Consider the following 25261-nt stretch of genomic DNA (forward strand, 5'->3'; position numbering starts at 1 on the left):
CGGGACGTCCAACTGCGCGCTACAGCGGCAGCATGCGCCGTGATCCATCAGAGCTTGAGCGCCGGCGGTCCGACGCCGCCGACCCGTTGTCGGAGCCCGGTGCGCCAGCTGTTGTTATGGGTCCGCGTAAAAGAAAGAAAAGTTTTTTCAGCCTTTCACTCCAGCGTGGCGTCGTCGGGTTTGGCGAGAGAGGAGCGAGCGGCGGCCGTTGCCTCTAGCAGCGCGCGAGGCCGCCGCGCGGAGCGCCGCACTGTCAAGCTGCCAGTCAACGGAACGCGGTCGGGGAGCCCGCCTCCCCCGCACGAACCGGGCGCGACGTAGCGCCGCAACTCCGGCGCTGCTGCTGTGGAAAGCAAGCAGCGGGTGCGCACACGGATAAGCTGCGGACGCCGCGCCGCTCCGCGGCACCAGCGCGCGTGCGCAACGCGCCTCCTCTCCCATTGGCCGCGCGTCACGTGCTTTTGACGTACGACGCGGCGCACGCTCCGATTGGTCGCGCCGGGCGCGCGGGGGGCGGCTTGGCGCTGAGCCCGAAGCATGGCCGCGCGGTCGGCGGTGCGCGCCAGCGGAGTGCCGGGATGCAACGGGAGCAGCACGATCCGCGCGAGCTGGAGCTCGCTGCGGCGGCAGCGGCCGCCGCCGCCGCCGGCGGCGAGTGGGCGTCGCGCTGGAGTCTCGAACCGCCGCCGCAGTGTCCGCCGCAACAGAGGGGTAACCCCGTGAACGTGGTCGGTGTGGTGGGCCCTCCGCCGCCGCCCGCGCCCGAGAGCCCGACGCAGCAACAGGTGGCCGCGTTAGCGGCGGGCAAGCGGAGCGCCGAGCAGCGCATCCGAAGGCCTATGAACGCCTTCATGGTGTGGGCCAAAGGGGAACGCAAGAGGCTCGCCGACGAGAACCCGGACCTACACAACGCCGACCTCAGCAAGATGCTGGGTGAGTATAGTCCTGTAGCCTGATGATCGCGCCGATGATCGGCTCCTGTCAGCTTCGGCCGCGTGCTGCTTCTTCTGGCCTGGCCGAGGAGATTACGCCCCTCTTTGGTGTCTGTGTGTGCGTGTGTGTGCCCGTGCGAAGGAGGAGGCCTTCGTTCCGATCGTCGGCGATCTGTATTCACCTGCGCTGCTGCGGAGTTTGCGATAGCGGTGTCTCGCCCCCCAACCTATATGCGGGGCTTTCTCTATGGACTCTGTATGGGTTGTGACTGACTAGCCATCCTCGTTTCATGTCGGTCTGCAGTGTGTGAACGCACCGATGCCACTTTTTCTATGTTGGGTTTCATTCAAAAATCTAGAAAGAAAAGCGTGTCAACTGTGATGCAGCCAAGAGGCTCAGAAAAATCTCGACAGTTTGCTATTAGCTTCTCCGTCCATCTACTAGCCTACTAGTTAGCTTATATGGTGGGTCGATCTAGCGATCGTATCGGCAAGGCGTTCGTCCTCGGTTTGAATGCCGAAGTTCGACGAATTGTTCGTCTATACTGTATAGGAACCTCTCATTCGAGAAATCAGTCGATTTCTTTTGAAGCGTTGTGCTACGAATCGGTTTAATGACATTCATTTTTTCATCTTCGTTTTCTTGAGAAGCTATACCCCACATCGTGTCTATTCCCTTTTCTTTCTACATGTTGCTTTTTTTTGTTGCTGCTATGGTAAAATGATTACTTGAGCGCATAGCTATAGATCACCGAGATTTCGAAAGCCTTCTTTATTCCACCTTTCAGAGACCGACCGTGTAATGCCTTTCGCTCGGAAGCTGATAGGCTACATTCCGAAAGCCAATAAGAATAAGCGAAAATTTTTTTAGATTCATTCGTGCCTTTCGTGAGCTGTTAGGCCACAGTTTTCCCGTGGTATTTGCCTTATATGCATCATACGCACATCGTCGACAGGCCTCGTCACGCTGATTTGCGAGTATTTCCTCGCGATACTTAACTATGCTGTGGTACGAGTGGGCACCGCCGTATATATGTCCGGTTCCCACGGCCCCTTCTTTTTAAATTTTATTTTCCGAGCGTCGTTTTCTGACCCCTTTGACACTAAACGCGACTGCCTTCCGTTGCCTCCGTCTCATCCTAAACCTTTTTCCTCTGCACGCTTGTTTAAATGCAATCTCAAGATTCGATTCGGAAGCACACGATGCCACCTGGTGGTTAGGTTACGCAACGATGTACGGGCTTTTTCGGAGAACCCTCTGTGGCAATCAAGTACTGTTCTGGAGATAAAGCTTTTTTTTTTATGACAAATTCATATTATCTACGCGATTGAACCTGCCTTTCTTGAGGTTTTAGGTATTTGAGTATCCATTGGGTTGCTATCCTTGTACTTTGTTACGTCATTACGACGTCATGTCTCTTAGAAAACATGACGTAAGTACATTGTGTCGAGCCTTCAATTAGTCTCTATATGGATGCTTTGGAAGTTATACTTTGAATATGCAGGATCCATTTACATAGCAGACGCGCGTCACGAAATACTGAACATGAAAATGCCATTGATCCGGGCTTCACTTTCACAGAAAGCCTTTGCCCAGAAGCCTTTCGGAATGCTTCTCTCGTATTCACATTCCTTTTTGGACATCATAATATTCTACTGATCATGATTAGCAGGTTTGTATCAGCGTGTGGGTTTATCATCTAACATGTAGTTTAAATGTTCGTCCTCAACCTATACATCAGAAACGACCGAATGCTCTCCCAAAGATCGTCAACACAAGCAATTCCCAAACGTCGCAATACTTGGCGATCTATGACAAGTTTTATAAACGGTCGTTAGAGTGCGTTAGATGGCGCTTCTGTTGACTGCTTACAATCGCGCTTTGGTAGAAAAATGAGGTTACTGCTTAGTTCGGCAACACTGACGTTGCTATTGACGCCGAAAGTTTTTCGTTCTTGAAACTGGTAGATGAGTATGTCATTGCTAAGCGCGGTTCACTGGAGACTCAGCATGTACTTTTTTCCGGGTTCCGGGAAGTCAATACTTGAAAAAATGCACGCTATGCTTTGGTGCTGCTCTGAAAACCAGGGTGTCGCTTAGTGAAGATGATTATCTGAAGGCACATTTGAGACATCGATACATTTGATATCCATACAGTGTCTCGTTGCGTAGTGCTTCAGTTCTCACGACGATGGCTTGCGAGCTGGTCTTTCGAAGTTTTGAGGTTCTTGTACACGAATACATGCGGTATACATGCATTTGCTGTATAATGTATGCGACACAAGCACTGCGTGAAGGCATACACTTAACTGCGTTTGCTTCCACCTGGCTTGTGTTGTATATATGTAACATTAATAACGTATTCCTATAGTCGCTTGCCAGTGATATCCCCGTCGCAGGGTATAGCGCATATGCCGGCAGAGTATAAGCAGACTCGCAGTCATGCTGCGGAATTTTGGATATTTGCCCTCTTTTGCCGTTCGTCGAACTTCACCGCAATGCACGAGCGTAACTCAAGAGGCAGAATTTGAGTGAACGGTTGTACATTTCAAAAAGCTTAATCAGTTTTCAAACACTTTAGTCTGGCTTGCAATGTTGAAGCGGCTCTTCCTTTTATAATATCTATGCATTTGAGGTATATACCTTATCGCATCTTTACCACTTTTGGTGCTGACAACAACAGCTATAGCTTAGCGCCACCTTTTCATTGAGATGTCCGTTCACTAAAAGCACAATTCAACTAATTGCAACTGTTCGGTAAGGCACCTGGTCAATAGCTGTGCCCGTTAAGGTAGCCTTTTACTAACACCTCTTCATTAGGGCACGTATACTGGTTCACTAACTACAGCTGTTCATTTAGGCACCTGTTCAATAACGTTACCCGTTCAATAGCGGCACCTGCTCACTAACGACACCCGTTCACTTAGGCACCTGTCGGTTCACTGACTACAGCTGTTCAATAACGGCACCTCTTCAATAATGACACCTGCTCACTAACAACCGCTCATTAAGGTAGCCTTTTACTAACACCTCTTCACTAAGGCACCTACCGGTTCACTAACTACACTTCTTCACTAACGGCACGTGCTCACCAAGTCCCCTGCTCACTATCACCACCCGTTCATTAAGGTAGCGTTTTACTGACAACACCTCTTCACTAAGGCACCTACCGTTTCACTAACGACACCTGTTCAGTAACGGTACCCGTTCAGTTGTGGCACCTGCTCATCAAGACAGCCTTTCACTAATCACACCTCTACCGGTTGACTAATTACACCTATTCACTTACGAGACCCGCTCTTACTGACACCTGCTCACAATGGCAACTATTCAAAGGCACCCGTTCGTTGACGCTCACCTATACACCCGTTCACTTTGTTCCTCGCAACAATACATGCAAACACCGCCGCTTGCGCTCTACAGCATCAGTTCAATCTATACCTCACCCACACGCACACACTCGTGATCTTTGTTGTCATACTCACACTCGTGACTGCAGGAGTGTGCTCATGTGTGCGTACATCGGTGTCGTGGCAGCAACAACTCGAATTTACGTGCTATAAAAAAACTATATACGTGCAGCTGCGGTTTTAACGCACTGCCTGTACACCTGCGTGCTACGCATCGTTCAGAGACCACGCGAAGAACATATAGTTCTCACGAGGTAGACCCTTTTTTCAATCGCATATTTATGAGATATGTATACATGTATCAATACCAATCGTCACAAACTTCCGAGGCTGGTGGTGTGATTTCTTACATTTATTTTTATTTATTTTTATTTTGCTTCGATCTTCGGAATCCCGATGTCACATTCACGTTGCCTGTATACGTCTCATCAAATCTCCTCTCGCCTCTTTTGGAACTGGATGACGCATATAGAATTGCGTAAAGACCGGAGAGTTTTGCTTATAGTTTTTATTTTTCTGTTTCTTATCTCATATCTTAATACGGTCTCATACGGATCCCTCCGTGTCACTTGTTTGCACCTTAGACCTCCATATGTCGCGGTATAAAATTTTACTCGTTGTAGTCGCCGCAGAATGTTCACGCGGATAGCCGCATGTGAGAGAAAAGCGTCGAATATTCCGAGCAGTTTGTGATCGTATAGCCAGGAATAAACCGGTCAACCCTGTACACGTAATTCGCATGTCACTGAAAAAAAAAATGATTGAAAATAACACGTACGAGAAACTATCCTATGTAATTGCCGTGGAATAACTAACGATATTTTATCGTATACATATAGTCGTTGCCTCTAAGACGATTAGCTTCAAAAATGGGCCCACGTCTTCTATATAAACCCAGGGGGTTTCTATAAAAACTCTGACGGTAGCGGTTACGATGGTATACCGTTACAATATGCTGGCAGCGGTGGGACGGGCGTCCGAGACCAGGAGAGCACGCTGATCGCTGTATTCACGAACACAACATACGTACAGTCATGAGCAATATGAAAGCGAACACCGAGCTCGTGTTTAATCAACGATTACTTGTAATGTACCGACATGAATGTGACCGTATTGAAGCTCAAGAGATACCTTTCCGCATGAGCATTTAGTGTTATACGAACACCTTTGCGCTTGTCAACTCCGTTTAGCCGCTGTGATATTTAAAAGGTAATTTCAGTGTTCCCTTTCATATTGTTCACGACTGTATATTTATATGCAGCTATATGCGCGTGGTGCACACGGGCACACGTTGGGTCCCGTTCAAGAACGATGGGTCCTTCGGTCTCTGTGACGTGCCGATTGTTTGTAGAAATCGTTTTGGCGTCAACTTGATTACGTAAAACGTAAGACGTACGGACACAGATTGCAGAAACTAAGTCTAAAAACGTTATCTCCTTTCCAAACCCTCGAACACGACGAAAAAAAAAAAAAACAGCGACTTCGTCTTTTTTTAATCCTTAAAAATATCTTCGTTCGTGCATTTATTCATGGCATCCGTGTTTTTACCGCACTGATTTCCACAGCCACAATTCTCACATGGCAGTCGTTGCCTTGCAGCAGCGTCAAACTTCTTAGATTTCGTCAGGCCTTTAAATGTCAAACCCGCGTCGTGAAATTAAAGAAAAAACACACACGACGGAGTTGGTAGAACCAAGTTCTGTGTGTATTTCGCGTGGAGCCATTTTGACGCTTGCTCAAGCACGCGGTCGAAACACGGGCTGGAGTTTGTCAAAGGTCCAACGCCCACACACGCCGAATGCATATATCCAAAGCATGGGCGGAATGCGGCGTTAAATGTAAAAGCCACGAGAAGAGGAGATCACGATTGCAACACGAATGTCTGCGTCGTGTCCTTTTTGACAGGTTATAATACGCCTACGCTTAAAAATAGTCGTAGGGAGGTATCTATCGTTTCATTTTTGTGTAATTTCTTTTCACGTTTTTTATGTTAACGAACCGTAGCCAAATTTGTGAACCATCTATTACACGCGCTTTCTTTCTACTTTCTTCCACATTCCTGCGGTTACAGCCCACGGTTATTAACGATAGAAAATATCGTTAATAATTACACAATAAAGAAATACACGTGACATAATCACTGTATATCACAAAAGCCACTAAAAAGTTCGTCTATCAGTTCTAGGGCAGCACACAGTTATACAAATTATCAAAGAACGGATAACATTGTTAAAGGTTGTGCAATGAAGAATGGTCCGCCGCAGTGGTACAGTGATTACGGTTCTCGGGTGCTGAGCCGAAGGTCGCGACTACGATCCAGGACGCGGCGGTCGCATTTCGATGGAGGCGAACTACTAGATGCCCGCGTACTGTTCAACAGCACCCCCCCCCCCCCTCTGTAAAAGATTTCCGTGCCTCTGGTGCACTTGTTATTTAAACCTATATATATACAGACTTTCGATATAGCTTAAACTTCGCATGCATACCTGTAAAATAACTAAATAAATAAATATTTGAACCGAACAGCATTATAGGTCGCGAATTTTATAAATTCACGTTCTTTGAGCACTGAAAGCTCTATAGCATCTGCTGTGGTGCATCGGCCATGCATCTTTGAACGCCGGATGTGCACGGCAACGCATTCCGGAAAACTGAATTCATACGCAGCGCATGCCTTCTAGCATGCATGCACGTATTTAGCGCATATCAAATGGCTTATGAATATGTATATATGTGCTCTAACCCTTCATGTAAACGCTTTCTTGGGTGGGTCGTGCTCGGCTGCCGACCCGAAGGACGCGGGTTCGATCCCGGCCGTGGTTGTCGCACTGCGATGGAGGCGAAATGCTAGAGGCATGTGTATGCTGCGACGTCAGTGCACGTTAAAGAATCTCAGGTGGTCGAAATCATGAGTCTTATAATATTACACTAGAGAGAAACCTCGCGCTAGTGTCTATGGGAGCTGCAACGCATGATGCTTCAGCCAGCGTGGGAATGATGGCTAGGACATTGACGCGGCTAAACTTCGTTCTTTCGGCTCCGATGTGACCGGCAGCCGCTTTGTCGCAAGACGAAGTTGAACAGGAGTTCAGCAGTCCCACTTGACCACTTTGACTTTTTTTTTTTTTGGCATCACCAATTCAATTCGTCGCACGAGGTTCACAACGAGCCGTTCTTTTATACCCGAAGCAAAACCCAAAGCATAACAATTAACAAAGAAAGACACGAGTGCGTTCGAAGCCGCAAGCACGAAGACTATGCTGGCTCAACGATCGCAGCGCCGCAGTTCCACCTAGTAAATATTGTAGGAAATTTTATGGTATTTTTTTTTCTTTATCGCCAGTCCTCGACATATATCCCAACACAAAAGTCATGAGAAAAAATATACGCCAGCAAAGTACACATTAAGGAAACTTTATGGCCGAAAATCACCATAGCCCTCCACTATAGCGTTTTTCGCAGCCTAAATCGCTTTGGGACGTTAAACCCCATAATCTAACCCACCATGGATCGCACACGCGTGAATGTGTGCAATGTCGGGTCGAATTGACAATTGACGTAAATGCTTGCTTGCTCTTATAAGCTTTGCATAGGGAAGCGAGCTGGTTACCGCTACATAAAACGGATAATTCGACTCGTCAAGCTTGATGAGTCGAATTAATTATTTCGTCAGTGCTTTCTATAACACTGCTCGGCCGACTTCGTCATTTATACACACGTCCGCATGATGCAGTTTCAACGCGCCACCGTGGTCTAGTGGTTATGGTCAACGTTACTAGACTAGTCTAGTAACATTGGTTGTGGTGCTCGACTGCTGACCCGAAGGTAGCGGGAACGAATAACGGCCGCGGCGGCCGCATTTTCGGTAGAGGCCAAAATACTTGAGGCCCGTGTACTTAGATTTAGGTGCGCGTTAAAGAACCCGAGATGGTCAAATTTCCGGAGCCCTCCACTACGGCGACGTCCCTCATAATCATACCGTGGTTTTGGGACGTCAAACCCCAACAATTACATATTATAATGCAGTTTCAGTTTTGCGTCGTGCGTGATGCGTTATTCCACATCTGCGCGTGTGTTTTTGTTATTTCTAGTACTACCACTTATTATTTTTTTATAAAGGCTGTTAGTAGTGGGAGTACAAAAATCAATACTCGCCGTTAGACACATTGTCGAACAATGGACGGTGTACAAATACGGCATGAAATTAACAAAAAAAAAAAGCTTCACATCGTCTGTGAACGGAACGACAGTAACCAAACAGATCGCATGTATGCGTCCTTTGTCCATAACGTACGTTTCTTATACGCGCATGCACAGCAGCGTAGCACTGCGTCACACGAATCCTATATATATATATATATATATATATATAGAAGCGTCAAAACAAATCGCTGACCTTTATGAAGCGAAGAACAGACACAAATATGGGAACATTTCCAGCGCTTTGTCCTCAACGTGACAAGATTAAGCTGTCGCTGATATTTCTTATAGGTATGTTTGCTGTCAGAATGGAGACCAGTTAGCTAGAGTGAATGGAATCGAATAAGATCTGGGATTGTCAGGGCGACGCCGTGCTGTTACGCAATGCAGTCGCTGTGACGTCGCAGTGGTAGTCGGCGGCATTAGTCCACTCATGGCTTATTACGTAAAACTAGAAATCTGAGAGCCAACATCACTTTCGTGCATCTGAGTATACTGACCCAATTCGTGTCCGAAAAGGAAAAAAAGGGTAAATGCCTCTCTGATTCGGTAAGAACCTAATAATCCAGTAGACGTTCCATCCGCAAAACCGTGGCGCACTTGAATCCGCATCTTTCATTTTCCAGTGCTGCCCTCTGCCGTTTTGGTGTATAGGATTTTGGTAGGGGCCGGGACAACCGGTATTGCCAGAAGCAAAGCCTCCGAGATGAAGACACATTTCACGACTTTTCCGCTAGGGGAAGGGCGCATGCGCAGGGGCATCGTGAAAAAAAGCGAATGTCACCAAGGAGGTTAAAAAGAATTTCTTCCTTGATTTCACCCTCATGTATGAGAGCCGTGCAGGCTGTAGTTTGCTTTAGCCTTAAGTGTTTGTTTGTTTTTTGTTTTACTTTGGTGACTTAAGTACTAGGCTTATCAGAAAGTAAAGGTTCCTTGTTTCTGTCCGAAATATTATCTTTAGCTTAAGTACCGACATCAGGATCTGTCGCAGAATTTACCTAGGCGTTCGGATTCTCGATCCGAAACCAGCGACCCAAGTGTGCACCTGTATGTTAATCAACTCGTTTTAAATACGTTAAGATCCTTGACGTCACGGGAATGAACCAACGTAATTGGCTGGCGCATCTGTACTACTGAGCATGCTGTGCTGTACATTACACGTTGTCATTGAACGTGTATTGATATACCGCTGTTGTACGTACGCGTGCTTGCAGGTTGCTAAGTTTTCCTACCTGTGGCCTCCGCGATTAGTTGCGGCATGCCGGAGCTTGTAGCGGCAGCAGCATCGGCCATCGCCACAAGCATCGCGGAGGCCACGTTGTACCAGCTAGGCTTATTCTGTCTGGGTCGGACAGTGGCACACATGTCACTGTAGACTTCGGTTGTCGCTGAGTACAGTTTACTACATACAGTGCCGGCATGCTCGTGGAGTCTATGTACGGCAACCTTTATGGGGCTATACACGTGTCGCCAATATATGGTTGTTCATTGCAGCCGTAGCGCGACTTATCGGAGATCGTCGAAGAACAAACAACAGATGCGCGCGCGCGGTGACTGTATAATACTGAGCACTGACTGGCTCGGCGGCAGCAGAATCAACGTCGGGACGTCACTAGAAGCTGCGTGCTATCGTCACCAGAATACGTGTATCGGCATCTACATCGTAATTCCTGCCGTCTTACTGAATTCGCTCGCAGTACAACATCGAGTTGATACATATGTGTACGCAAGGGCTTCTTTCTTAAGGCAGACTGACGTTGCACACTTTGGTTCATTGCACTTTGTTGCCAGCCATAAGCAGAACATCCTAGCGTCGTTTCTTTTCTGTTTTCCATAATAAAGCTTCGTTCTATACATGAAATTATGACGTATATGAAACAGTGCTCCGCATATTTGAACCTCTTACGATTTTTAAGCGCGCATAATTCGTGTTACAGCATGTTCAGGTTAACCAGCCATTGTTGTCCGGAACATTGTTACTCCAACCCAAACGTCCGCCTAGCTAGTATACAGTACGGTGCTCGGCATGCTGAGTGGAAGGTCGCGGGTTCGATCCCGGCCGCGGCGATCGTATTTCGATGGAGGCGAAGTCCTAGAGGCCGGGGGCATAGGCAGATATCTTTTCCGGAGGGATGGGGGGGTGGGGTGCAGATGTGTAGCGGGTGCCACACTTCTCAGAATGACAAGAGAGAGAGAGAGAGAAGGAATGTTGGAAAGGCAGGGAGGTTAACTAGACAATGCGTCCAGTTTGCTACCTTACACATGGGGAGGGGGAATAGGGGAGTAAAAGAGGCTTATGGCGTTGTGGGCACCTTGCAAGTGTACTTGTGTTAGTTGCCCCTATGAAGTTTACAGCGGGCTCTCGAAAGGCAGCTCTTCCAGCTTTCGCTTTGACTGTGCTGCGTGTTCTGCGCAGGCCTGGCGTTTAAAAGGAAAAAAAAAACAACAACCTGATTGTATTATATAGCAATGCCATCCTCCCCACCCCACTCTTGTATAGCCACTGGCGCGACGAACCGAGGCGATATGATTGTGCAATCGCGCGCTGATGCCCGTACGCGCTCAGTGAACTCACCGTGTCAATTGGTCAATGACTTATAGTGCCGTATATGAAAGCGTGATGTGGCGGCATTCGTACAGCGTATGTTTATTTCAGGAGACAATGCCTTCATAATGGAGATACAGGGTACTCCAACAATGAATGGCGTATTGTTTTGACTCCGCGCGCGTGTGTACCTAATCGTGTGTCCTCCTCCCCATCTAAGTCTGCTGGAAGAGGAGGGGGGTCACTGTAGTAGAACGATATTGTTTTCTCTTTGCTTTTTTCTTTTTTTTTTTCATGGATGTATTCGTTATCGCATAGCTTGGTTATATCTTATCGAATTTATGCGAGCTTACGCTTAAGTTTATACTGTTTGCGTGGGACATATTTTAACTACACTGAACTGATATGTTTTAGGTGCTATTGACGACAGCTTGAATTAAGCCACCGTATAACGAGAAGGCTAAGAAGCTATAGCGGGCAGATTAACGCAGGTTTTCATTGGAAGGCTAAGATCATATTCACGGTGAATTTCCTTAAGTGAACTGTTACGCAAATAGGATTTCGCTAAGTCATTTGCGCAGACGCGCGAAGTGAATGATGGTGACAAGAGAAAAAAAAAAAAAACAGGAATATGAACATCTAGAAAACGTGGCGGGTGCCAGACGCGAAAGCTCACTGCGTTCAGCCACCCTTTATTATACGTTCGTACGTATGTTTCAATTTGTGTGTGTGCTTGTTTATATATAGACATGCAGAATTTTAAAATTTCGAGGGGGGGGGGGGGGCGGCTACTCTTATGATTTACCAACCAACCCAATTGAACACGCTGTTAATTAAACCTACATGTGGCTCTACACCTACAATGATTACGATATCACTACGTTGTATACGGTGGTGGTTATACACAACGACGAACATACCTCCCACTCTTCGCAAAGCAATGATCTATATAATCTTCTGCTGCCGGTCATAGGTACGCAAATTGGATACATACGCGCAAGTGGAGTAGCAGGGTCATTTTTGGCACTTTCATGCGTAGGAAAGAAGGTGATGATGATTAAGAATGTCATGATTACGATGAAGCCGGTAAAAAAAGTTGATGATGAGTCATACGCTTATGAAGGTGACGGCGTTGACGAAATATACTAGGAAGATGATCATCATCAAATGAGGAAGCAGATGAATATTATGTTAATGATGATTCAGAAACGCGAGAAAGGATGAACACGTTGATTGAAGAGTGGCGCCAACAGCTGTACAGCAGCGGTGTTTTTCGATCCCGCGAACGCTGTCTGGAGAGGCTTTCTTTCATTGTTTTTTTTCCCTTTGTTTTTAAGTTCTTGCTTCTTTGTTTTTACACGTTCCGAGCACGCCAATTAGTCACCGCAGCACGCAGCTGGTATCTCAGGCAGACGTCTCACATCTACTTCTTCAATTTTTTAATTGTTTTTCTTAAGCAGCCAGAGTATACGGAATCCCTCCTAGACGGAGCGGTCGCTTTTTTAGGGGCGAAGCTCCTTAAAGCGGTACCCGTTCGTCCCTCGTAGTCGTAGTAGTGCGTAACCAGTCGTAACGCTAGTACCAGATCTTGACCTCCAAGGTGGTGCCGGTGGGAGATTTTTCCTGTGCGTTGTTGAACAATAAAAAATTCGCAGCGTGCGCGTTAACTAAAAGCCGAATTCTTCTGTCTCTCATTCCCCATTAGCAGCCATTGGCATGTTCCAGTAGGAAACGTTAGTAGAAGTTAGAAGTGTAAGTGTTAGCTAAAAGCCGACTTCTTCTGTCTCTCATTCCCATTAGCAGCCATTGTTTACCTCCAAGGTAGTGCCTGGTGAGATTTCTCCTGTGCGTGATTAAACAATAAAAATTTTGTTCAAAACGCCGTTGATTGATGAAATAAACCAACGAAAGACGCCAGATGTTTTCTAAAAGCAAAACGAAAGAACGCCAGATGTTTCTAAAGCGAAACGAAAAGACGCCAGCTGCTTAACGAAAGACGCCAGATGTTTTCTAAAGCAATGGTTTTCTAAACAATGAAAATTCACAGCGTAGATGTAAAATTAAAGTGAGCTGCAAGTCGTCATAACTCATCGAACCTTTAGTATAAACGCGCCCGATCTCACGTCGGTGATGATGTACTGGGCAGAATTCACGGAAGATTCACGGTTTACCGATGAACCTCCGCAGCTTCGCCCACTCATCATCATTCACTCCGTGGATATGCTGTGATTTTTAAAATAATTTTTCTTTTTGGCTCTTAACTTGAACGAAAAGACAACGACGCAGTGTCAGGAGTTCTATGAGCGCGTGCCCTTCAGCGTCTGAGGAAGTGCGTGAAGCATATAAGAACCATACCGCTTATTTAATATGTGCATTTCCTCGTGACTCTGGTCCCGTAATGCGTTAGACCTTTAAAAGAAGTGCTAGAGGATGGGATGCCATTCCAGTGGCATCGCTTCCCAGGAAAAGGCGAACGTCGCACACGTCACAAGCTCCGTGACATTTTCTTTTCTTTCTTTTTTTTTTCCTTTCGAAGACCTGCGAAGGCAAGCCTCGGTTGTGGCTAAAGGACCATTCCTTAAAAGGACGCCAAACAGAAACAGTTAATCATCTTAGAGAATGCGACGAAAAAAAAAATTGCTCTTTCATTAAATCTCCGTTGGCGTTATGTTTCGCGCTAACTGGTCTACATGTTACCGGAAAAGAGCTGTTACTGGAGAAACCTTAGGGTTCCTTGAATCTATGACCAACGCGGGTGGGCCTGCAGAACTTACTTCTACGTCACTGTGATTGATGTGACGTCACTGACTTAAAGATAGTTTCTTTACTTTCGCGTTTGTACTCTCGTGGCGGTTCTCAGAAATGATTTACACCTGTGATTCGGTTAATGGTTGGAGCTCCTTAGCCCACCTTTTGGCATTATGTATGCGGCCCGTCTTTAATAATCAGAAATATTAACTATAGCCCCCCCCCCCCCCCCCCCCCACACACACACACACACGGATGATGTAGCAGAAACTGATGACGTCAAAATCGGCTGAGTGGGGAACATACGACGCAGTGTCGCCACCTGGCGTTCGCTTTTTAGCCTTTTTGGTCTAGCTTACCAAACCTATATATAGCCTGACGATCAGAGGGGACATTTTTTGGTACTATAAAGCGGTTTTCAGCAAAACAGCCTAAGTTCCTTTGAAGGCAGTACCTTCTGACGCCTTTTCCGCCCGCATTCTGTAACGTGACTGGTCCGATTTCTTTAAAAAATCAGTAATGGCCCCATTTTGATTGCAAATGTTCTCGAAAATCGGAGATTCTAAGGCGTGCTTTAGGTTCCCGCATAAGCGTGCGCAGGGTTCCCCTTTAGGGGGGGCGAAGGTTCGTCGCAGCGCCCCCCTCCCTATTATGTCAATGTATGCGGCTGCCTTTGCGCCCCTCTTCTCGCCCCCCCCCCCCCCCCTACAATGTAAAGGGCTGACTTTGCGCCCCCCCTTCTCGCCCCCTTGCCCCCCCCCCCCTGCGCACGCCTATGGGTTCCCGTGAGGCTTATCTCAGTTCCGCTTTCTGGATTCGGCTCTTTTAGAAAAACAAAAACAAAAACTCATATATACACTAGTCGTGCTGGTTCAGAACAGTGGGTGTCCTCCTCCACTCCGTATTTGTTTGCGTGTTTAAACGCGTCGTGTTTGCCAACGTGTATTCGTCGGCTTTCACTCGCGACCGGCTCCATGCGCTGCTGGCTCTTTGCGCCAAATGAAGAACACGTGTGCGTTTTAGCGCAAAAGCAGCCCGGACAGCGGATGCAGTGCAACCACTCAAACGTCGTTCTGCGGTTTTCCTCGTCGCCTGCAGCGCACAGATGCAAGCCAAATGAACTGCGGGCATAGGAATTTTCTTTCTTTCTTTCTTTCTTTCTTTCTTTCTTTCTTTCTTTCTTTCTTTCTTTCTTTCTTTCTTTCTTTCTTTCTTTCTTTCTTTCTTTCTTTCTTTCTTTCTTTTACACTTTACCGCTAGTTTCCGCGCGTCGCCGTTTTGGCGAAAGCCGGTTTCGGCGGTAGCTTCTTCTTCAGGCTGCAGTGCAAGCTCGCGTGCGTGCACGGTGCTCAGGGCGACGCAGTTTTTCATCCCGTTGATTGAGATTGATGATGAGCTTCGGCATTCAAAGTGGCCGGGAGGACGGCAAATCATCACTGTATATATATACACGCAATTTCGCCCCATTGTTTCCCGCAGTCCGTTGTCGCTGACGTTTCTGACTTTTATTGGCTGCTGTATCATCTTCCGGCTCCTTCTCGGGCTTCGAGAGGGATTTAGCGGTTAGAGGTTAGGAAAAGGGAGGAGACTCTATTCGGTCTATTCGCACCTCGGCAGCTGGGGGTCACGTGACCGCTTAGAAGACGTCACGCGTGACGTCGTACCACCTCCGTACGGTTAGCATGAAATTCAAAGCTCTGCATGACGTTGCATAAGCATTGCCACAGCTCGAAGTCACGTGACCTCGAACTGTTTAGGCGCAAAATACACTCTCCCGTAGGAAAAACACTTAATTTCTGCAAACCATAACGCAACGCGGCGCAGATTTCTTTTTTTTTTTGTTGTTGTTGTTGTTCTTTAGGGGGGAGGGGTGCGGGTTGACAAGCTGAAGAGAGGGCCAGGTTGGGGCATATCTACCCGCTTCGTAGAACCGCTGGATGCCCGTCGGCACTGGGAGCCGAACCCAGTACCTTCCGCATTAGGAGGTGGACGCTGTGAGACCACTTCCTCACCGCTTCGGTCGCGAATCGCCCCTTTTTTCTTTTTTTTCCCCTTCTTTGTGGCGCTGCAATTTCTCGACGCTGCAACGAGGCACCTTGCGCGCGGCATGCGACCGGTCAAAGTGACCGCCGCCACGCGAACCAGCGACCTCGTGCTCAAGAGCAGAACGACCTGTAGCGACGACCGCGTCACACCTCCTGTGAAAGGCGGGTTGTACGGGTGAGTGAACCGAGACCGCTTGGGGACGCGATCAAGTTCACAGCCCGGACGAGAGGCTTAATCACTGCACGCCACCGGTGTAGCAATGCCGCCGACGTATACATAAAGCACGAATACGCGTGACCGTTGACTGTATGACGTAGTATATATATTGAACTTTCCACCAAACACTGACTTTTACCACAGCCCCAGAGGGGATTATGGCGGCTCCCAGGAAGCCTTCTGCGCGAAGGTGTGTAGAATAGGCTGATGATGATGAAATACTCTAATCAAGTTTGTCCATACTAAATACCTTTTAGAGTATTTTGATATCTTAAAGGAGTTGTTTCCTTCTTTCTGTTAAGTACATTTGATATTATTTTGTACTCGGTGTTTCAATTTCTTGGAAGGAAAGTCTAATCTGTAGAGAGAGCAGAAGCAAACAACCTACGTTGGACTTGCGATTTCTTGCTAGGCATTATCCAATTGTACGTTTTGATTTACAATGCAATTATAATGTCTCATCTTTCAAGTAATCCAGCAATGAGTGAGTCAACTTGTGCCTCGTACCACAGCATTTCTATAAAAAGATTCCGTTATCGATGAAGTGGTACACCCGGTATATATTGGCCTTTCGTATCGAAGACGCACGACTTGTCGCAATATTTCAACATCAGCAACTGTGAACACGTTATCGTGACTTCCCGCCGCACCCGCCGCGGTGGTCTATAGACCACCATAGTGGTTATAGTGCTCGAGTGGTGACCCGAAGGTCGCGGGATCGAGTCCCGGCCGCGACGACTGCATTTCAACTGAAGCTTATAGCGTACGAAAAACACGGACAAAGGAAGACGTGACACACACAGGCGCTTCCTTTGTCCGTGTTTTTAATAATAATAATAATAATATCTGGGGTTTAACGTCCCAAAAGCACGATATGATTATGAGAGACGCCGTAGTGGAGGGCTCCGGAAATTTAGACCACCTGGGGTTCTTTAACGTGCACCTAAAGCTAAGTACACGGGCCTCAAACATTTTCGCCTCCATCGAAAATGCAGCCGCCGCGGCCGGGATTCGATCCCGCGACCTGCGGATCAGCAGTCGAGCGCCATAACCACTACACCACCGCGGCGGGGCAAGTCCGTGTTTTTTCGTGCGCTATAATCTTCAGTATATGACATACCAACACGCCCAAAAACGCCACGTTACTAAGCTGCATTTCAACGGAGGCAAAATGCTATAGAGGCCCGTGTGCTTAGATATAGGCGCACGTTACTGAAACCCAAGTGGTCGAAATTTCTGGAGTCCGTCTCTCACAGTCATATCGTGGTTTCCGGGACGTGAGAGCCCAAGAATTATTGTATGAGCTACCGCGAGAGCCTCGAAAAAAAGGCAGCCACATAGTGTCGATATCGTTGCAGGCTTCAAACATCATCAGATGCGCCGCCTTGTTTATAATACCAAGAGGTATACATGCATGATGTATATGTGTATCTGTACACACTCGGTCTATATTTATTTCTACAACAACCTTCACGACAATGAGAGGGCCGAGAAATGTCACTCATCTGCGTCGACTTAGTTTAGCATTCCGCGTCTTCTATTGTCAATTGGCTTCGTTTAATGCTTGCGAAACATGGAGATATCTCTCTCTCAAGCGTACTTACAAATGCGCGCGCACACACCCACACACACACACACACCCACACACATACTATCATGTCTGATAGATCTATGAACAACGCCAAAACTAAAGTGTACTAGAATATTCTAGTATACACTCTACCAAAACAGCTTGAATGGTTATGGCTACGCCCACTGTCGCGACACGATGGCTTGAACGGGTATATATAGTGTTCTGTTTTTTTTTTTGTGTGTTCGGGCTCTGAAAGTATCTATAGCGTTGCCTGACCTCGCGCGTGCTACTATACATAGCGCTTTAATACGGTGTACGAAATCACGAAATTTCATCTTTACTCTAAATTACTACGTCAAAACGTAAACACGTAAATTTAACTTCATTCCATGTTTTCACGGGATGAAGCTCTGTCATATTTTTAGCCTGCGAATATATGAACAATGAAACGACTCGGGTGGAAATTAAAATCAGACATTAAAAAAAATGTCTCTGAAAATAAACTTTACACTCGAATGTACCGTTTCTACATGTCGCGATTTTTAAATGTCTACGTTCTCCAATTCGGGGTCGCTGAAATGTCTGTGTGTGAATTAATGATAAACGAATGAAATTCTCGTTTAGCTAATGAGGTAAGGTATTCGCGGTAGTGATGCAAAAGTATCGGTAAATTGACTATCGATAGCATCGATAGTATTGTTTAAACTATCGATAGGGGTACAGAAGCTGTTGAGAGTACCACTATCGATAGGCTATCGGTAGTGCAGTGGATAGTACCGTCGGTAGTATTACTACCAATAATAAATCCTATCGATAGTGCTGTGAATTATTGTGTTGTTGTCGGCCGATGATAGTGCCAAAACATTTGCGATACCAGTCTATAAGCAATATTTAGTTCGCTTAAGCATTTCTTTCGGCGCAATAAATAAATTATTTCCGCTGTGAAAATACCGTAATGTGCAGATCAATAAACTCATATCCAAAAGTAACCAGTTACATCTTACAATTAACAGACTTAGTTGTTGATGTTTTTATTTTCAAATCACGAAATGCAATATAAATTTGAAGGAGTGCAGTTACACCGCATGTAACGGCTTCATTTCCGATAAAGTTGTACAGTTCAACTCAATTATCACGTGTCACCCAAGCATTCTGGTGATGGAACAATAAGTTCGTGACGCAAATTGATAAGTAAGGGAAGAGGAGTAGCCGGAGCCATGTATAGACACTAACCTCTCCTTAAACACATTTAATAATAATAATAATAATAATAATAATAATAATAATAATAATAATAATAATAATAATAATAATAATAATAATAATAATAAACATGTCAACTTTCTTGCCGTTACCACGCGCTTGGGTAAGCAAGCTTATGCTGCAATTAGTTCGCGCGGTTGATTTTATGCTATCGACAAGTACTATAGAGTTTACTATATATAGCACTATCGATAGTTTTTTTTTTACAATCGATAGTTCGATAACGACGCAGCTATCGATAGTATCGATGGTACAATCGATGGTTCCGCATCACTAATTCGCGGTGCTTTAGCGTGTATCCACACGACGGACTTATCCGCGGACATCTCGTCCGCGGACGATCGTTCCGCCGCCCGTCCGGCTGGAAAGCACATCCAGACGACGGACGAAGCGATTAGACGGACGCGCCGCAGCAAAAAAACATGGCGGCACTGTCTGAAGCGAGAGCTGCCCGCTTCGAATCTTTAAGCTCTTCGCCGCGCATTGCACGGCCTGTTAGTCCTAAACTGACGATTGTGTCGGCTTTAGGTTTGTGTCCTCAAGCTTCGCCGGCAACGTATTCATGACAATTTGGTACTGTTTCCGAGCGCCGTACTCGTTTTCTGAGAGCTGTAGGCTTAGCGAGTGCCTCTATTAACAGAACATGAGCTCGGTGATCTGCGGTAGCGCGAGTGCTACCAAATCCCAGAGGTCATAATAATGTGCGAATGCTTGCTTGTTCCTTTTTTCTCTAGATGGCGCGAGCAGTCTGAAAGTCGAAAACGCATTCATCGCTAGCAAAATTATTGAAGGTTTTTATGTTTCCGTCTACAGCGCAGAGTTTCTTTTAAGTTGAAGATGGAGTTCCATACGAGAAAAAGAAAAAGCAGCGCTTGTTGCCAGACCGATAATGGCACCTTCGGCTAAATCTGTTGTGTTATTCCGCGCGAATCCGAATGCGAAAAAGAGCTTGGCATTTTCCGTCCGCGACGTCCGCGGACGCGCCACGGATGGCACAAATCCGTGACGCGGGGTCACGTGATGCGCCGTCCGCCGCGGAAAAGACGGATTCGGTCCGTCGTGTGGATACACCCTTAGCTGCGCCTAAGTGTAATAATTCCGTGTGTTTAAGGGCCAAAACCACGACATGATTATCATCAAGGCACGCCGTATAGAGGGGGGAGGGGGTTCTTCGGATTAATTTCGACCGTGTGAGGTTCCTTAGCGTGCACCTAAACCTAAGAACACGGGCGTTCTTTGCAGGGGCGTAGCCAGAATTTTTTTTCGAGGGGGTGGGGGGGGGCGCTTCAGCCAACCTTTATGCATGTTCGTGCGTATGTTTGTATATGTGCTTGCATATACGCACATGCAAAACTCGATAAAAAAAATTCACAGGGTGTCTTATGCATTCACGTAAGGCCACTCGAAGGCGAAAGCCATCTTTTTCTCAGTCGATGTATATATTGATCCTGCCCCGGCACCCACCGAAAGCTCTCCGCACTTACCGTGGTTTTCCATGGCCTCCGGGATTGGAGGCACCTCACCTGGTTTTGCACTGCCTCCGTGATCGGCCCACCTTTGACCAAGCGATTATGTCATCTCTTGAAGTCATATGATGACGTCACGTGATGTGACGGCACAGTGACGTGATGAGGACGTTACAAACTTTGGCAATCTGTGATGTTATATGGTGACGTCATTAAGTAATGATGATTTTTCGCATCACTTGTGCTGACGCCACCGACGCGGGACGCCAGGAAATATTCGCGTTTGATGAGTCATTTAAGGCCTTATATAGCCTTAAAATGTCGGGGGGCGGGGGGGAGGTTACAACTCACTCTCTGGTTACTCCAATGGTCCTTTGCATTTTGCCCCCATCGAAATGCGGCCGCCGTGGCCGGGGATCGAACCCGCGCCCTCGATCTTAGCTGCGCAACACCTGACTTACTAAGCTACCATGGCTGGTACTGCTCCAAGTCTCAGTCTGTGCCATACGTGAATAAGTTATCACTATTCTTGCTACAATAATGCTCAGTGCGTGCAGAACGTTTTCGTAAGACAGATCCAACTTGCCCAGTTCGCCCCATCTAAGTTTTCTCGGTTTGAAAAGCGCCATCGCGCTGCTGGCTAATTTGCTGGCCTCGTGAGAATCGTAACGAGACTTATAGACGACCGCTATCAACCTTGCTGTCTATTTAGTCGTCTATGTTGAGCAATGGAACGCGCATTCTTGAGCGCTTTTGAAGCGCCCTTCAAGGCTGTGTATGCAAACAGGTACTCGTAAACTTACGGGTATACGCTTCAAAAATAGGTTATAACCTCACGTCGAAAGCTCGCGCACGCTAAATATCGATCACGCACGCGCTCCCACATAACAGCCGGCGTCGATATGAAATTTTCTCGCTGTTTGGACGGACGGCCCGCTTCGTGCGCATAAAAAACGCCTCGCAACGAGCATCATTCTTCTTTCGAGAAGTGTGTGCGTATTCGGGAACGTTAATCAGATACCGGATTTTCGCTTTGCATGCAGCTGCGGTGCTGTCAGCAAGCCTCACGCTCTTTAATTCTTTCTCGGTCCGTGATCAGTGATAACAGACAGGCCTTTTGCCGCGAAATATACGGGATATCATTCTGGGTACTTCTGATGGTGTCTACTAGGCGGATCGACTGAATACTTGAATGAACGAGATAAGTGTTTCATAGTGAACCGTATACGTTTAACGCTTGAGCAAAGTTCACTTGATAGTAATTCGGGGTCCTGCCGACACAGTACACCGGCTGCATAACCTTAATGTGTGGAGCTACTGTTTTCCTATGTTTCCAGGAAAAGGGGGGGAGGGGGCGGGGGGGGGGGGGGAGGTAGAGGACGAGGTAGACATGTTCTATTTTGGGAACTTAAACTGCGCTGAGGACGAGACACCAGAGTATAGAAGAAGACAGGACGAACGCAGACTAACAACTCACAGGCTAACAGTTGTTTGTCTTCGTCCTGTCTCTTCCTGCTCTGGTGTCTCGTCCCCAGCGCAGTTTAAGTTGTCAAAACAATGTCTTACCAACTAGCCCCCCCCCCCCCCAACACACGCTCCTAGAAGTAGACTTGCATTCAGGAAAGCACGCAAAATGAATCATTGTAGTTACCGGAATCTTTATTTTTACGCAAGGTTCCGTCTAGCAGGCTAAAATATATTCAGCTAGTGCGTGGAATGTTGAGGTTCTCGACCGAGGGCGGACTTCGCCTCCCGTGGCCCAGTTCAGGAAGGTGGATAGTGGGGTGGTTGTGGGGGGAGAACACTCCTGTACATTTCCCCCCACACCCCGCACACACACGCACTCTCCGTTGCGGACGCCCCGGATAATCAGTGCCTCTGGAGCAAACAAGCGTTCATCTTGTCGCGGAGGTGCGTTCGGTTTCACGAGGCAAGCGTATATTGCCATGTATATGTATCTATTCCTCTCGCCGTACGTTTGTTCTTGTCCTGGTGCACACAAAGTTCCTGGATACGTTGCTGCTTATCAGAGAAAGCTGGGGAGGAGGGGGTTGGGGGGGGGGGGGGGGGGGGAGGGTAGGTACTGCACTCTCACCTTCGCCCATGTAATACACGTACACGTGCCTTGTCCGCACCCGTCGGGCGTCCATCCGTGCACGGCGCGCGTGTGCGCGCTGGCTGTGACGTTTGAAGGGTGCGGACAAATAGAAAGGCAGCGGTGGCGTCAAGGGAGAGGAGGTTACGTCCGAGTTAGAGAGGGGATTGTCCGTGGCCTCAACGACGTCTCTGTCGACAGCGACTCCTCCGCTATCCGGCCTCTCCTTCACTCTCTCCCCCGAGTTGGCAGCGTGACGAGCCGGGGTCCTCCCCCCCCCCCTAGAGGGGGGTCCCATAAATAACGCCGCCGGAAAACAAGTGTACGGCCGCCACCGGCGGTGCTACCGTCGACCCTCGCTCCTCTGCTGCGAGTGCGCTGCGTAGCACACCCGTCACCCCGCCGCGATGAACGGTACACAAATCGCCCGAAGAAACGGCTTTACATGGACACTAAAGTAAAACAATCAATTTGTGCAAAGTGATAAATTATAATCTGAAAACTCTGGTGTAGTTAATTTGACTGCCATAAGTTTATTCATGTATAAGAAAATAAATGTCAAAGGCTTCGCTTTTAACTTTCCCTCCGAAATTTCCGATGTCGGCGTCACGGAATTCAAAGTGTCATTTGGTATTTTGGCCGCATTGGCTCAATAAAAGTTCTTGAAACTAGGTATGTTAACTTTCTGGCTCCCTCAGAAAACAATGTAACTTTATTTTTACCAATAACGAACAGTGGGAACAAGAACAGCGCGCCTCTTCTGCGTCTTGCCTTAATTTTTACGTCACCTCACTCGGGCTACTGGGTACATTGGTTCTTAGCCGTCAATGTGTCGGGGAACCCTTGTGGACTGGTCGATGTGATGGCGGACCCCTTGATGTGAAGAAGCGAGAGGGGGGGGGGGGGTGATGTAGCAGGCTAAGTTTTTGTTTGATGCGTTGAGGCAGCCGAGGCGATCTTGTTCAGAATGTTGTTGCAGTTCCTGGAGCAGTACCTGGGACAGGGAATGGGTCAAAACTCGCTTCCAAAAGGTTTTTTTGTTTTTGTTTTTTTCGCGGACGATGGCGACGGGGAACTCCATTTGAGAACCACTGATGTACATGATGATTACGAAAGATACCTGAGGGAGCACACGTACAGGTCGGCGTTTTTCTTCTCTTTTTTTTTTATTCGCTCAGACTAAAACGGGATCATACAGCCGCTGTCGAACCCTTTCGGTGCCCCCCAGTTGAGCGGGTTCCTGCCTCGGCCACTGACAAGCGTCATCAAACTGCGACGGTGGTCGCAGGAGCTGAGGTTGTGACGTGTACTCGGAAAAGCGTTGCGCGGTTGGCGTCAGCTGCGCGCATGTATATCTTTTGGTCGTGGGGGCGGCTCCGAACGGCGCATGACGTGACGCGCTCCGCTAAAGCTGCACCCGCGCGTGGCGGAAATTGCGCGTGCGCACTTGATTTCCACATTTAGGGCATCGCTGTTCCAGATATACACCCCATTACGACATGTGCAACACGTTCACCAATGCTGTGGATGTTTACATCAAACGGCGGGTTTCTGCGGCATAATCTGTTTCAGCGTCCGTAGTGAAGACATCCATCTTTCTTGGCTTCCATGGTCGAAGGAATTGCTGTTCCAGTGATGTTTCAAGAAGCAAAACTAAGCCGGCACTTCCTTCGACTCCAAACTCACCCACCTTTTATGTATGTTCATGCGTCATTGGCGTAGCCAGGGGCGGCAGGGGGTTGAACCCCCCTCCCCCCTGCCGAAATCTTTCACTTTTGAACGTGCACATATATGTACGCACAAGTACAAACGCACTGTATACGTAAAGGTTGGTTGAATCGCCACTCCACGGAAAAAAGTCTGGCTCCTGTCGTGCGTATACACATGAAAAATTTAAAGATTGGGGGCGGGGGGTATCGCCTCTCTCCCGCCTGTCGCACCACCACTTTCGGGGGCGACGGGGTGTGTACGCTATGCTGTAGCCGAAAATTTCCTTCGGGAGGCAAGGAGGGGGGTGGGGCTTCAACCACACTTTATGTACGTTCTTGCGTGAGTTTGTATATGCGTGCGTGTATATTTACATGCGATATTGAACAAATTCGGGGGGTTTGAACCCCCCTGGCTACGCCGCTCTGCTGTACGCACAGCGTGAACTGTACGATATACCAGCGCTCTATGTCCTTGCTGTGCATTTCTAAAGAGGTGAAACGTGAAAGACAGCGAGAGGGACGTAACGAGGTGCTACATACACGGCAGCCAGGAACCTTCCGGTCACACGCACGATGTCACGCCCGATCGCAGAGGAAAAAATGGCAGCGGGGGGGGGGGGGGGGGGGGGAGGAGGAGAGAATTTGACGGCGCGAGGCTGCCAACATCCGACGTCGCCTCTTCCCCACTTCCGCGTCCTCTTATTTCCCCCTCGCGAGCGTTGCTGCGAACAAGGCGCTATACCGCTTTATATGCATGGGAGCCAAGCCGCATACAGCGATCCCGTATATAGCTATCCCGCTTGGAGCGAACTGTCGGCTAATACGAACACTGCTTGACGGTTTCAGACGTTCGAAGTGTTTTAGTTTTTCGTTTTGTACTCTTCGAAGTAACCACAGCTTCTCTCAACACGGCAAGGTAGTCAATAAGTCATTGCGGGTTACTTCGTTATAAAGAATATTTCATTTATAACGCAGTGTATTGCTAATTGCAACCAATTAGCACGCGGCGGTGGTCTATTGGTTATCGTGCTGGACTGCTGACCCGAAGGTCGCGGGAC

The 25261-nt window shown here is 47.7% G+C and overlaps 1 protein-coding gene across 1 annotated transcript in view; it reads left to right on the forward strand.

Annotated features, from left to right (window-relative positions):
* The first annotated feature begins 230 nt into the window (after positions 1 to 230).
* LOC119407131 (transcription factor Sox-18A) overlaps positions 231 to 25261 on the forward strand; it is a 51997-nt gene continuing 26966 nt past the window's right edge. Inside the window, exon 1 of the mRNA XM_037673994.2 lies at positions 231 to 933. Coding sequence (XP_037529922.1) covers positions 579 to 933 — 355 coding nt within the window. The 5' untranslated portion in view covers positions 231 to 578. The remainder of the gene's footprint in view (positions 934 to 25261) is intronic.

The sequence above is a fragment of the Rhipicephalus sanguineus genome, chromosome 10 (assembly GCF_013339695.2).
Source record: "Rhipicephalus sanguineus isolate Rsan-2018 chromosome 10, BIME_Rsan_1.4, whole genome shotgun sequence".
NCBI lineage: Eukaryota > Metazoa > Arthropoda > Arachnida > Ixodida > Ixodidae > Rhipicephalus > Rhipicephalus sanguineus.